At 35.8% G+C, this 15,204-nt stretch overlaps 1 protein-coding gene across 5 annotated transcripts in view; it reads right to left on the reverse strand.

Moving 5' to 3' along the window:
* Positions 1-15,204, reverse strand: part of ZFAT (zinc finger and AT-hook domain containing) — a 102,506-nt gene that overhangs the window by 3,203 nt on the left and 84,099 nt on the right. For 3 of the 5 annotated variants that reach the window (XM_015617851.3, XM_015617850.2, XM_033512462.1), the window contains exons 13-15: positions 12,674-12,792; positions 11,118-11,244; positions 8,964-9,094 (exon numbers count right to left, since the gene is read on the reverse strand). In XM_015617851.3, the coding sequence (XP_015473337.1) occupies positions 8,964-9,094; positions 11,118-11,244; positions 12,674-12,792 (377 nt within the window). Of the gene's footprint in view, positions 1-8,963; positions 9,095-11,117; positions 11,245-12,673; positions 12,793-14,241; positions 14,467-15,204 lie in introns of those variants that run through there. The other 2 variants (XR_004496264.1, XR_004496263.1) reach the window with 2 other exon arrangements.

Below are 15,204 nucleotides of genomic sequence, written 5' to 3' on the forward strand. Positions count from 1 at the left end.
TATCCAGCCTGGCCCTGAACACTCCCAGGGATGGAGCATCCACAACTTCTCTGGGCAACCTGCTCCCATGCCTCACTACCCTCTGAGCAAAGGTTTACTTCCTAACATCTAATCTAAGTCTTTCTGCTCTGAGTTTATATACAATCCCCCTTGTCCTTTCCCTATCTGTTAAAAATCAGTCTCTCTTTTTATAAGCCTCTTCCACCAACATACTCCTCACTAGTGGAAGCTTGAGCCTCTCTTTGAAAAGCAAGGAGCTAAATCATGAAAAAAACCCACAGCACTGTAAACTCGTGCCTCTTGTTGCTCCTAATGCACCCTTCTTCAATTTTTTAATTATTAAAGAAACCCTAAATCCTACTGAAAGCAACAGAACTTTAGTGAATTCATACACCAAACTCCCTTTTCATAACTGCCCTCTCTTTCCTGAGGGTACTCGCTCCACTGCCAGCTCTGTGGAAGTTAAGGACATACACAAGATCTACTAATGAATATTGCAACAGGCCATGAAAAGTCTAATCACCATTGAATTCAGATTGGAAGCTGCAGTTAAAAATGTTAGATAATTAGAATCTCACAGCTTGTTATGAATCAGCTCACAATTACAGCCCTTGATGCTAGAGATGCTCACAGAAATACAGAAATAGGGTTGTCTAAAATGTGGCCCTATAATTATGCAATATAGACTAATCCCTCTTGTTTTAGTGCACTACACATAACCCTCTGACAACATACCTCAGGCCAGAAAAATTACACTACATTTGCTAAGAGCTGCAAGAATGCACAACACAGTATGAGATGGATCTCACTGTTGTCACTCTAAATCAAAACCCATAAATAATTTTAAATATAGCTTTGTGCATGTACATAAATAATGAAGAGAGGAAAAGAAATAAAACATAGTTGACACAAAAATGAAATGAAAGCAGAATCTCATTCAATTCAATAGCAGCAATCTAATACTTACTCAGTTTTATATCCTTTTGAAATGAAAATGGCCAATAAAGGAAGTTAATTTAAACTCCATACCTGACTTTATCGATGGGGGTTTATTACCCTTGTCATGCAGGGTAAAGAAAACTAATTCCTTTATTTCTGGTGTTTCTAGCTTCCAGTATCTTTTTTTTGACAGCTATCTGTAATCCTTTTAGTTTGACAAATCACCACATTATTTGGGATATTTACATTTCAAATCAGTTCAGTGTTTACATGCTTCTGCTTGGTTCCTATTAGATTGTTCCACAGGGAATAATCTCAAAATGTTAATTTACATCCCTCAAATTGATGAAACAGTGGGACAGCTGCCATCTGAATGAACGAAGTCACCACACTCAATTCTCTTTATTGGCTTCTGAAATCTTTTGAAGAGCAGCATCCAAGACCTCTTTTCTGTTTGAGAGTCAGCTGAACAGCATCTGTCTGCTTATCCTTCATTAAAGAGTGACAGCAAGTAGCTGAAGCCACACACAGCTGGCACATTAAGTCAAGTCAGTACCTGCATAAATATTCTTTATTAACTAAATCTGTCTCTTGCAAAAGCCAATGGGACTTTCACCACCATGTTTTCATAAGCTCAACATCTCTAAATTCCAAATGTTCTTAATTTACATATCTGAGAACCATCCAAGACATGGAAGTACTCATTACAAATGGGTCTCTCTTAGAGGAATCTCGTCCTTTCAAAACAAGAACCTATTTTTAAATTTAAAATTAATGAATTCAAGCTGTTAAGAAAAATATACTTCTCTTTCCTGAAAAGAAGTAAAAAAATAAAAATAAAAATATTTGCAGTAAGATGATAAAGTCTTTTCCTTACTCTAGAGCTCATTTTTTGAAATACTATAATATCTTCAATTTTATTTGAAGTCAGCAGGAGTTGCAGGTCCATTGTGCTTGAAACAGTTTTATTGGGCCTGTCCCCAAATCCCCAGCGGAATCTTTCCCTTGATTTCAGATTGAATGCTGCTTTTCAGTTTACCATGAAGCAGAAAAGTTAATCACAGAGATCTTTCAGATTTTGAAATCCTTAAACTAGGCTGCAGATGCTCCTATTTATATCATAAAACATCAGTAAGAAAATATACAAAATATCTCCAGAAAGGATTAAAATGAAAGCATTTTAGATCACAGAGAGCACCTGGATATGTGATGTGTCAGCTTACATTGGTGCCTACAAGTTTTGTTCAGTATCATTTGAATAATTTCAACTCTTTCTCTGTTCTCGTTTGCATACAGTTATATTGTGTGAAAAAGACACACAGAAAACACCCTAATTTGATCATCTGAATCTCTATAATGAGCTACAAAACAAAGACAATCTGGTACACAATGGTTTTGGAATAGTAAGAGGGTTGATTATGAAAGAGTTGCTTTGCATAAAATAAAAACAGCAAGGAGACAAATGAATCTTCATAGTGCTGATGCAGATTTTTAAATAGTTTCAGCAATTGGCTGGTTGAATATATCATGGCAGAGGGACTGTGGCTGGACATGGCACTCATCTGGCAAAATGCTGGATCACCCCACCTCCTTTTGAGGCAGAATGGCAACACTGCATTGTTTTAGGAGCTCTAACAGGACAGTGATCTTGACTGAGATTTTATCTGTACATTGCAGAGATGAAGAGAACTCCTCAAAGGAAATAGGACCTCAGCCCCATCTGTCCCATTTAAAACTTTCCATCACTGTTACTGTCACAGGAAGCATCAGATTGCTGTGTTCTAAAACAACTACAAAACTGACAATCAGCACATATGTAACTCCATATACTGGCAAATTTTCTAGATTACCACCAGCACCCATTATCACGCCAGGACCAATCCAAGGCAGACTGAAATACAAGGTGTGCTGCTGAAGTACAATGTTCAGTAGCCTCTGATGTGACAGCCATGCTAATAATAGGTATTTTCTTTTGAAGATGTGCTGTGCTATAAAATTATTTTCTGTGATCTGCTTTGAGCTGATGTATAATCTTTGCTCTGCCTTCCTACTGCTGTCACTTTGAAGAAAGTGACTTACCCTGGTAGGTTTTTACTGGAGCCTGAAGAGATCACAGAATAAAAGGATGAAAGGAACTAAAATAAAGGGTGAAACACATGGAAATCCAATATTTTCTGGTTACCTTCTGATAAAGATCTGTTTAGTTACTGTAATAGCTGATAGACTTATTCTCCAGAACCCATTATGCAGAGGTTAAAAATAGGTTACTGTCCTTTTCAGGAATAGATTTAACCTTTCACTTCAGTCTACAGAAGCAGTAAAAACGTCAGTCCTGTCTTATCTCTGAGTGGAAGGAAAAGAAAGAGAATTCAGCAGCCAACTACTGCTCTTCATTGTTAACATTTATGTAGTGCTTTGGATCAGGACCTGGACTATATCAGCTGTGCTACATGAGAAGAGTAGTTCAGCCCCAAAGGCCTTATAATTTCAGTATAATTTCAGCATAACACAAGTAAGCAGACATAGAAGAAGGGAGGTGAGAGAGTAAAACATAAGTGAGACAGTGGTAGTTCAGTATGACAGGCATTAGTGTCAACATACAACAGCCTATTCACAGATAATTGCTGCCATCATATTTTTGACAAGTAATTGAGAGAAGACAATGAGGTACAAATTGCTCCTCATTAAAAATCCACACAACTAAGTACAATATGGAAGAAGGCATTAGAAACTTGTTTGAAAAAAGTAATAAGCAACTAAATCTTCACGGACTGGGCAAAGGTAGGAGACAAAATCTTTAGAGCTAATGAGCAATGGGACCCTAAGTTGGAAAGAAGTAAAAAACCCAGGAAAGGAAAACAGTATTTTGTTTGATGTGGCAAAAAAAAAGGAACATCAAATAAACAGGATAAGAGAGGGCAATGGCAAGAAAAGGGGAGAAAATAATCTTTGAGGTTTTATCTGAAAGAATACAAAAAGGGATAAAACAAACTGTGAATGTCAGAAAAAAGATTATCAGAGTTAACTGTACCATAAAATAATGATGGCTTGGGCAACCATTGTAGATAAAAGGTTGAAATGAGAAACCATATAGGAGTCATTATTCAGAACTAATTGGCACCATTTAGGTATTCACTTAAATAGACAAATCAGCTCTCTGGCTTGAAAAATAGGAAAGACATCCCACAGAGTTGAGAAATAAAGGGGACTTCTGATGAATAACTGTGAAGAAAGGATGATACCATCATGTTAGTGATTAATGACTATTGATTAATACAAACTTCTCAGCCATCCTCAGGGTGAACTAAAAGTGATGGTTCTAGAGTACACAAACCCAGTGCAGTATCACAGGCCTAAAAATAGCAAGTTATTAGCAAATTTTTTCATCACTACTTAAATGAAAAAAACCACTGAAAACAGAAAACATGCAACCAAATTTAACTGGTTATTATAGTGCATACCAATGTAAACCTTTGGTTTGCAATCCAAAATTATACAGCTCAGTAGTAGTAATTTCATGCAAAAATAAAAACTCATATTTGAATAGAGAAACCTACATTCTCTCTACTTTTTATGTCAAAGAGATCTGATATAAGAAAAAATAAATTAATTAAATCAGATAGTATCTTGCTGCCATGAAATATTCCTGCTAACAAACACTGGAAATGGAAGAGCAACAACTTGAAGAGAAGCTAGAGCTGATGGACACAGACCAAGAAGAGGAAACACTTCTGAAGTTCTGGTCAATGCAGTGAGGGATTCAGGAACTAAGCTTTCAAGGATGTTCTTCATATATTGTGAAACCAAGAATATGCACTTTGAATATTGTTTCCGTGGAGAGTTATTTACAGCACTACACACTGAAAGAATCTCGTCTGCAAAAAATGACATATCGGGGTGCTCATTTCTGAGGGTAATGTTTCCTCACAAGAAACTCAGTATTTAAATCAAACAAATGTTTAACTTGGAAGAAACTTTTTATGGAACAATTAATATCTTTGTTTGATGTACACTAACTGAAAGAAATAACCAGACATCAAGGCAGTTTGTTGTGTAACTATCTCTGTTCTAGTTAATGCACAGATTTTGTGTGAAAAACAAGTCTCTGAACACAGGCCTGCAGAGACTGGAAATCAAGGGTGTGTGTGATACTGGCCTGACTGCTTATGTTTGGCATGTGAGCCAGGAAAATAGTCCACCCCTATAAACAAGGGATTGAACAGCCTCTTCCAGCTAAATAAACAAAAAACCAATCTCCACCCTAAGGCACAAGCACATCTGTAACAGGACACAGAGAGTTGAATGTGCAGAAAGGGAAGTTTTACCCTTCCAGTCCCATCCCACGTGTTGTTCTAACAAAACCTCTTTTTCCCCAGCCTCTTGCCTGTATTTACCATCCACTATGAACAGTATTTCCTGGCTTTTCTAAGCATTTATTAGCCTCTTTCCTAGTTGTTCTTCCAACTTAGCACTCTTTCCTCTCTCCTTTTCCTCACCTTGCTACTTTTTTCATCTTTAAGCAGAGCAGAACAATTCAAATGTAATGCCATGAAGAAGTATCTTCATTAGCTCTTTTACAAGGAGATCCAGAGTGGATCCCTTGTAACTGAACAAGGATGGACTTCTCCTGCCATGCTGTGATCCAAGCTTGAAAGGAGATAAAATTTTGCCAGTCTCAGATCATATTGGTAAAATTTCACATTACTAACTTTTTTTCCTCAGGCATTTGGTGAGAAATATAAATTACAGTCCTTAGCAGTTGTGTATTTTCAGAGCTCACACAACTGGATTTATCCCAAATTAGAAAAAAATTAACTATGATAACAGATTAGTATACTGACTCACAGGCAAGATTAAGATAAAATCGTTTCAGGCTCCAGACACAACCTTGGAAAGGTCTCATACACGTGGCATAAACAGAGCCAACAATGATTCATATTTACCAAGCACAATCCAAGCTAAGCAGGGCTAACTTTGCATTTTTGGGGTTTAAAATCGTAAGCTGAATCCCATTTCTGGCTGGAATTGGTTACTTCTATTTTGTCAAAGCCTTTTCTTTAATACAATCATTCATATAAAACAGATATATGAAGTTTCCCAAGTCAGAACTTAAATTTTGTTCTCAACCTGCAATTCAGGAGCTGTGAAGAGACAATCTGATCTTGATTTCACCTCCATTGTAATGGGTACTTAAAATTTAGCATACTTGCAGAAAGACTACAAGAAGAACAATAATTTCATAGAAGAAACCCTCAAACATGGTATCCTTTATATTCTGTGACCTAGTAGAAAACAGCTTTAAAATTACACCAGTTAGACCTAATTAATACACCAGGTATCTTCCAAGATGCTGAAATGGACTTAGGGATAAAGACAGTTTGTTTCTGGAGGTAAAATTCTTGCATTAACCTGAAGCTCTACAAGCACAGCACACTGAAGGGATGTGAGCACACAAGTTATGGATGTGCTGGGGCACAGCAGCACTACCACTAGCTACAGCTGGGTTTATACAAGATTTAAAGATGAAGGGTAAATGAGACTTCTATAAGTGAAAAGTAAGGATGAGGACAGCTGTGGGAGAAAGAAATGTCCAGGGAGGAAAGAGGAGACAGAAGTAAGAACACTACAGTGTAACATTTACAGCAAAAATATCCTTTTAAAACATTCTAATAATTTAGAATTAAAATAAATTTCTTGGTGCAAACATAGAAATATGAAGGAAACTTGCAAGGGCTAGCTGAAAATGAAATATGAAAGTAAGAACTGATATAAGAAATGGATAATGTATGTCCTTAGAGCAAAAGAACGAAACAAACAGCATAAAAATCAGGACAACTACAATAAATGCTGTTAAGGAAAAACGAAAATGGACCCCAGCTGCTAAGCAAGGACTCAGTGAGGCCATTAAAGAACAGGAGTGGAAATTCAGTGACAGATGATGTTGATATATTGCTGATGCCCTGAATAAATTCTTTGTCTCACAATCCACAAGAGAAGCTGAAGGTCACAGAAGAAAGTGTGGAATACATTTTCCAGTAGGAAAGTACAATATGAACATATCTAAAGGTCACTCCAAGGTTAACAATTAGGAACCTATGATAATTAAAACCCAACCAATAGGTACAAATGAGGGATATCCCACAGAAAGTAATTCAGTATTGAAGAAAAAACCCAACAGTCTCTAATAGGTGAGGATTAAAGTCAAGTTAATAATATTTAAAGACTTCTTTCCTTCAAGTTAAAATTGTGTGTGTCAGCAACACTGGATCAATTTTCTGGTGGGAAGACAAGAGCTGGAAAGTAACTACAGCTGTGTAACAGACCAGACTATGATAAAAAAACAATTTCTATAGAAAAACAAAAAAGAAAATAAAAGGAGAAAAATGAAAAGAAATTTTAAAAATATAAAAGATTCTAAAGGGAGGGGGAAAGGAGTAAGCAAAAGAAAAGCAGCAAAGAGATTCTATGCTCTGAGAACTGAATATTTCATTTGATATAGGAGTGGTGCTTGTAAGAGTTTGATATCAGACCAGTGAGAGTCACAGATGTATACAAAAAGAGAAGTGATTAATGCCTAGCAGACTGCAAACTCAAAAGGCTAGAAATATGTATTGAAAAGTGAAGAAGAAAATTAATTTGGAATATAAATATTTACTTAGAAAAAGTTACCAGTAAATTCAGAAGGCCCAAGAAAGAAGTTAATAAACATTATGATGACTCAGATATTGATCAGAGTTAACACTGGTATATTTAAAGTTTAAAACTCAGATTTCAAAACATTCTCTAGGCAGCTCCACTTCAGCAGGCACTTTCTCCTATACCTTTAGTACAAAAGCCTCAAAAGATGAATTTCTTTAGGGAAGAGCTAATTTCAGCAATACTGACAAACACCAATTGCTAATACTGCATTCAACCCCTAAACAGGTCATCTTTATAGCACAGCATGCACATTGGTTGTGGCTATACTACAAAAGTTGTTTTCAAACTTGCACATAATTGGACCACACTGTCTCTTCTCTTTAAGGACTGAATTTAGTTTTCAGATTTGGGTATGCTACTCTACAAAAAAAAGCCCTAAACTCTTACATAGTTTCTAGTCAAAATACCTGTTAAGTATTGCAAAGGAACATCTGAAAATGCTTTGACTTCAAATTCTTTCTTGTCTTTGTGAGATTTGGGCAGCAAGCTTCAGAATTATCCAAGTACTTCACAGACCATAAACTTCACACTTCTACAGAGCTCTCATGAAGTCAATGTTCAAATCACTACAAAAAGTGCTGAACTCCAAAGTTAGTTTTAGCACTCAGAATAATCAGTTCTAGTTCATTTAAATAAAAGGAGTTACTTAAACTCTTTGGGAAGTTAAAACTTCTCATGTACTTTCCTTCCCTCACCTGTCAACCACTGAGTGCAGAGACCCCAGTGAATCAGTGGGGAAAGGGATAAGCAAAGAGCTGTGCTGAAAGAGAAGGAACAAGCAGAGTTTAAAGAACACTGAGGACAGAATGAAAAATGGCAGCACCAAAGTTAGCAGACACCTGTGAGGAGGAAATACTGAGCAAAAATCTTGATGTTTGAACCCAATAAGCATCTCAAATTGAAAATTATTTCCTTTTGCTTGCTGCACCAAGGACCACCTGAATCTGTTAAATGACAATGGCACTAAGTGTCTGCACAAAATGCAAGTATGTTATTTTATAAAGCCTGAAAACACCTGCTAGAAAAAAAGCTGTATTTTCACACACATACATACACATACAGGTGTATTTATTCATTCATATGTTATATACATACAAAACTGCATGCATTTTTAGATGTATGAAGACATATGTGTATATATGCATAAACATGTGCATGTGTGGGCATGTAAACACATACACACAACACCCAGTGAAAACTTAGGAAAAATTCTCTATGTGTCTTGAATGATCAATCAAAATTTGTCCCTTGCAAAGCAACAGCCATTTCACAATAAACACATGAAAATTAGAAGTGGCTGGTTTAGAGAAGAAAGGAGCTCTTACCTGCTTCACCACTGTCACTGTGCCAGGTGCCATGGTAACGACAGAAGCCACTGCAGTGGCATCGTGGGATTCTGAACCCAGCTCAATGATCTGCTGCAGGATGTTTACAGCTGTTGGATCCAGTCTTTCACCTTATCAGAAAGACAGCAGCTCTGAGATCATCACAGCAGAACAGTTGTGAGGCTCATCCAAACAGCCCTGACTCGCAGCGCTGTTGGTACAGTTCAAAAAGCTCAATAATGTGACACTTTAATAACAGATCTATGGCAGGGAAGTATTCACAAAACAAATTTGCCCAGGGAATGTATGAATCAGCAAGTGAAGCCACACTGATAACTTCTATGCCTGTTTGAAACAGATCTAAAATTGAATTCATTGAATAAAGAAACAACAGCCACAAGTCATAGCAGGAGCTGCAAATTAGGAAGTTCCAAGACTACAAATCCAAATGTGTATTTACCAGACTTCATCTTACACAGAACCTATCTGTCTACCTATAACCATAACAGCCATTTGGTATTTTAGAAACCTGTGTTTACCATCTGTCTGGCCCTCTGAAATACCCCTCAACCTAAATGAAGTAGTTTTATCCCTAACCTGCTGGAGAGGAAAGTTACTTGCTTGGGAAACTCATACTGATCATTTTATAAATACTGGATCAGAATAGGTCTATCCTTTTTAAAAAAATTCTCTGATGTGTGTAGCCATGCAAATGGAAAGGGATGTTTACAGAAAAACCCACATAAAAATTTATAGTTGGAACTCTCACTTCTCACAGGGTATGAAAGACCTTAATGCAGAAAAATGGTTTTTGTTATGTATGAATACAAATTCCACCAATGGCCTACCATTCCTACATGTCCATTGTCAGCTGAGGGAGATGTCAGACAGGGAAAGAAACTGTCATGTAAAGCTGCTTATATTTGCTTTAATCACTGTCAGAGATAGAAAACAGATAACAAGTAGAATAAACCTAATTTCCTACCTTAAACTCTTTCAAACTGATAGTGTGATAGCAGTTTAGGTCAGATAATTTAATTTCAAATAGAAAGTAGTTATATTTTGTTATTTATGTAAGAAACAAGTGTATCTGAGTACAGAAAAAGGCTTGCTTGCTTTGGGTTTTTTTCCCCTATTAAACTGCCTTTAGACAAGATACTACTGTTTTCATACTAAGAGGGAATATGCTGAAAGAGTATCTGAAGTTGGATGCTCTAAAGATTATTCAAAAAACTGTAGTCTCATGCTTAAAGACTTCTATATATAGTACATGACAATATTTATTTTCATTTAGATATACAGAAGTTTAAGAAAAGTTCTCAAGAATTTTTCACTTATTCAGAATTTCCACTCATTAAAATAATATACAAAAACTGATAGCAATGTAATTTAATTGCAACATGCTTGGAAAAATCCATAAGTCTTTGACACATATCTGTATTGTGAACTATAAGGACCACAATGGTGAACAATTGTAAAATGCTGTCTTCTGATAACCAGGGCATTTATTTATATGTATTAAAAAAATAAAACCAACATAGGAACATCTCTAGTCTCTGGTGTTTTAACTCTCTCAGAAATCTGAGCTTTTTTTTTTTTTTCTCCTGGTTTTTGTTATTTCCCACTTAGCAGACATTATCTAATGCTACTCTTTTCCTCCTCAACCTGATACCAAATAGCTCACTTAGTTTTGTGTACTATAAAAATTGAGATTGTTAGTGCTGTCTTAGGAACGTGGTAAATGAGCTGTTCCACCATGTCACTCCTGCAGCCTTGCTGACTAAAGCTAGAGAGGGAGAAAAATAATAGCTAGAGAATTGTCATTAGATCCACACCATCTACTCTGCCAAGAAAGCTAATTTCACAGTATATTTAATAATATAGGCAGGAAATTCCACTCAGCTAATAATAAAGCGCAAAACAGGAAGTGATAAGTATTAATGACTTCAGGATATAGAAATTCATAACAAATTATAATTTCTCATTTATACTTAAAGAAAATGTAGCTCCCCAGAAATAAGTTCTGGATGATTTATTTTGTAATTTTTAATAGGAGATCACAGGAGGTCATATATTGCCCAGTACACTCAAAATAATTAGATATTTTGGAAAAAAAGGTGTACTCGTGTTCCAGCCTAGAAAAAGGTAACTTACTGCTCTCAGAAGTGTATCTGAGGTTCTGTAATGCAGCCACAGCAGCTTGAGTGCCTTGAACATCTTCTCCAGCCTCTGTGATATGGAGATACTGAGTGGATGCCTCTTCAGAAACTTCGGCAGTTAACTTGGAAACAAAACCCAGCCAAGGCATGAATAATCTCATTTCAGTGATTTAACAACAATAAGGAATGAGTTTGGACAACAAATACTGTAACAAGAGCTATAGTGGATGAAACAGAATTCAAGAAGTGTATTACATGGGAGACAGGATAATCATCCCACTGTGTTCTTCTAGATTCTACTTCAAAAGTTGTTTTAAGGGTGCTAAGTTATCCTGACCTAATTTTTGTTGCTTATCTTAGTTATCTTAGAACTAACAATGGACTTGTACTGTACTGCAGTTTAGCAAAGACCTTTTGAGAAAATGTATTTATAATGCAGATCTGCTAAAACACCTCAGAACCTTGAAAAAAACTGGCATTTTGTTTCAGAAAGGTTATTCTTTCTGTAAACTGTTGTTTGTTTGTTTGTTTTTTCAAGACAAGCTGTCAATATTGATTCCTGCTCTGATGGGACTCTTTCTTTACTAATGGCTCAGCAATAAAGACATTCTTGCATCCCAGATGTTCTCTTATTTTCTGAGCTTTGGGCAGTTACAGGTAAAGTGTACAGAGAAACATTTGGAATATGGATATAAGACTTTGAAGGGCTACATTTTAAAATGTTTTTCCTGTCTTCTTTGAACAGCTGTCCAAATAGAACCTAGCCCAGTGTTTTTCAAGGACTTATCCTTCTGTGTGTGGATACTCAATAAGTGTTAGACAAGACCTGCAGGTCAGCTCTTCCAGACCAGGCATTAGATTTGTCATGAGGGCCAGAATGAAATTTAGCAGAAGAGGCCTATAACTGTGGGGGTCAATCAGCTGAAGTTCACTCCTGGCTTTTTCCTCCCACTGGACTTCAAAATCAGCCTGCTTGGGCAGTGGAAGACACTGCTGCCCAACCATACTTTTTTAATAAAAGCATCTGAATCTATAGTTTTCCCACTGATTCTGCATCTCCAGGATTGAAGCTGAAAACACAGGACATATCATAGGAGACTTACTCTGCATATGCATAACATTGTAATTTTTTCAGCTGATCAATTAAAAAAAATCAGTTTTCTATATTCTATCCTTCTCTGGACCAAGACATAAGCTTTTTTTTCTGCAACTTTCCTCATCTTATAGTTAACACCAGTGAATATTCAGCATATTACAAAATACACTAAGTTTTTCAATGTCACATTTCTTTGCTAAAGCTTTCACTCTTTATGCTGTAAATAGAGGACTAGAAGCCTAAAATGCAAAAATAAGCATTTTTCTAACCCTACCATATATTAAAATTTAACAGACACAGCAAACCATCCATTCAAAGAAAGATAAGATCCCATGACCTTCTGATCTTATATGAAGTCAGAACCACATATTTTCACACTTCTTGTTTTTATCCTTACTTTTCTTCCCAGAATTTAAAAAAATCCTAGGGTCAAAGCAATTGTTATTTTGCTTTACCTCCCATTTGGTCTCCCCATCATTCTCCACTAACTTCATTCCATGCTTGTTTTTAAGATGTCTGTTGAACTCCCATTTTGTACCATACACAAAGCTGCAAACAGGACACTTAATGCCACCTACAAGGAAACACAAATAAACTCTTTGAGTTATTTTCATATAAATTATTTTTCAACATAGTAACAACCTGTTTAACTTGACCCCACCACAGTCAAGCAATGTAACTGCAAAATGTTTTCCTTTAGCTATTTGTCCAACATGAAATATGTTAATATTTACCATACACATCAGGGGCATACTTTACTGATATTATTAAAATGTATCTTCTCTAAGACACCTATTCTAGTTTTCTCAAGTTTCAAAACAAACATTGTTATTGTTTTTTCTACATTTGCAAAGTAAACTAGGAAGAGTTAACAATGTCATATTCACTTCACCCAAATATCTTTGCTCTTGAGTTTTATGTTAACATGCAAACTGTAAATAAAGTTTTCTGTCTAAGAAACTATGCACAGCATGAAGTTAGCACAATGTTTAATGTTTGAGTGTGCAACATTACAGGTAAAAAACTAAGCATGATGACATCATGAGAATCCAATTTTTTATACAAGACTAAAGAGCTTTTTACTTCTTCTGCTTATGAAAGTCATTTGGTCAAATGTCAGATCTTATTTGCTTGCAATTATGCAAATAAGTATTTCTCTTTTTTCCCCTCTATTGACTAAAGAGAACAAGAATAAGCTGTATGTGATAAATTGTTGCATTAGGTAACCAGAACTCCCTGTAACAAATCTAATGGCTGGGGAAGTGCCTTATGCCACTGCAGGAACTGCGCTACCACAGGTCTGACTCCACATCATTGTGGCAAAAGATGATTCTCACCCTCATGTTCAAAGGTATCAAACAGATTCACAGAACCTCCTTATAAGCCAAGGTTGCACAGTCCTTTATCAACAAAGTGATCAGTAAAAACATCCCATTTAACATTAAAGGAAAGCTACAATGTGGTAACCAGGTGAAAAGAAACAAATTTTTTTATTTTTTTTTTAATAAAACAGAATGTAACTACACTCAGTCTCTAGGGTATTTTTACTGACACTTATTGTTACTATACTAGTAACAATTTTACTTTTGGTAGGTCTTTACTAAACTTCACTGTTAGAGCAGATGCCCAATATTCCATCTCTAAGCAAAACTGAAGCAGTTTTACTAAGGGAAACTAAAAAAATTCAGATTAGAATAGATTAGATAATATTATCAGTTACAGAAAATGAAATTACACATCAATTTCACACCAATCTGTAGTATTAGGAAAAACACATTGCTGTGAAACAGGGAACACTTTTCTGCATTACTTTGATATCGAAACTATTATAACAACACACCAGGTAAATTAAATCTGTAACTTTTGTCATTATGACTTTATAGCAGGTAATAGAAGCCTAGAATTCAACTGGTAATATATAACTCCATATCAATGACTTGATATGGAAGCTCAGAAAAATTAATTTCTAGATAATTCTTTACAATAATGGGTAACACACAGGGAAAGTCAATGAATTACACACCTTTACTGCTTTTATAACAAAACTGATGTTTGCAACAAAACACTGCAGGCAGATCTTACATAGCTTCACAACTTTCTTCTACTGATGTGTGCTTTTTTTTTATTTATTGGCCTAAAATCTCCACAAGACAAATCTCATTTCTGTATAAGGAAAGCACATGATGACATCTATAAAACAGAACACTGAGGCCACAACTGGATCCTCATGTATGGCCTGCACAAGTAGCTGCAAAAACAAATGAAAATCTGTCTCTCAGACACGTAAACAAAATGTTTATGGATGAAAGGGAGTATCAATGAGGAGAAAAGAAACAAATTTGGGAAAAATTGTATGTGACTTGCCCAGCAAAAGCAAATTAAACTAAAAAATAAGCCATCAAATGAGCACATAGATGGGCATTGCAGAAAAACTAGTGGGTAATGCATAATATTCTTGCCTCCTTTGCAGAGTATATCAAATTCTTATGCTATTTATTTTCCTTTATTAGTTTAAAATACTAAAATAAATGTCATATTGTAGACTTCTACTTAAACAAAGAAACACACACACACCCTGAAAAATCCCAAGCATTTCTCTCCTCCTGGGTGATTTCAATTTCTACCACAAGCCCAGAAATTAAATACTGCTGTCTATCCTTGGCAATGCAGTTGCTCCAATGAACACAGTCCCTCTTCTATGAATCACTCATTTATTTATAAGCTCATTCTAGGAATCTTGAGTACAGTCCAGCAGTCTACATTCATATAAATATTTCCAATTAAGTTTATTTGCAGTGTCTGCAATGAAGTCAAAAACCAACTGAGAGTAGAGGAGATGAGCAAGTGTGAGGCAATTCACTCCAGGCTCAGTGGGTAACTTAGAACAAACAGAATACAATTCAAACAGATATAGACAGCTTTTATTAGATATTAATCTTTGTTACTTTCCCCTTTCAATTTCTTTTCAAGCCTTTTTGCTTGCTGG

This window comes from Parus major, chromosome 2 (genome assembly GCF_001522545.3).
Source record: "Parus major isolate Abel chromosome 2, Parus_major1.1, whole genome shotgun sequence".
NCBI classification, from domain to species: Eukaryota; Metazoa; Chordata; class Aves; order Passeriformes; family Paridae; genus Parus; species Parus major.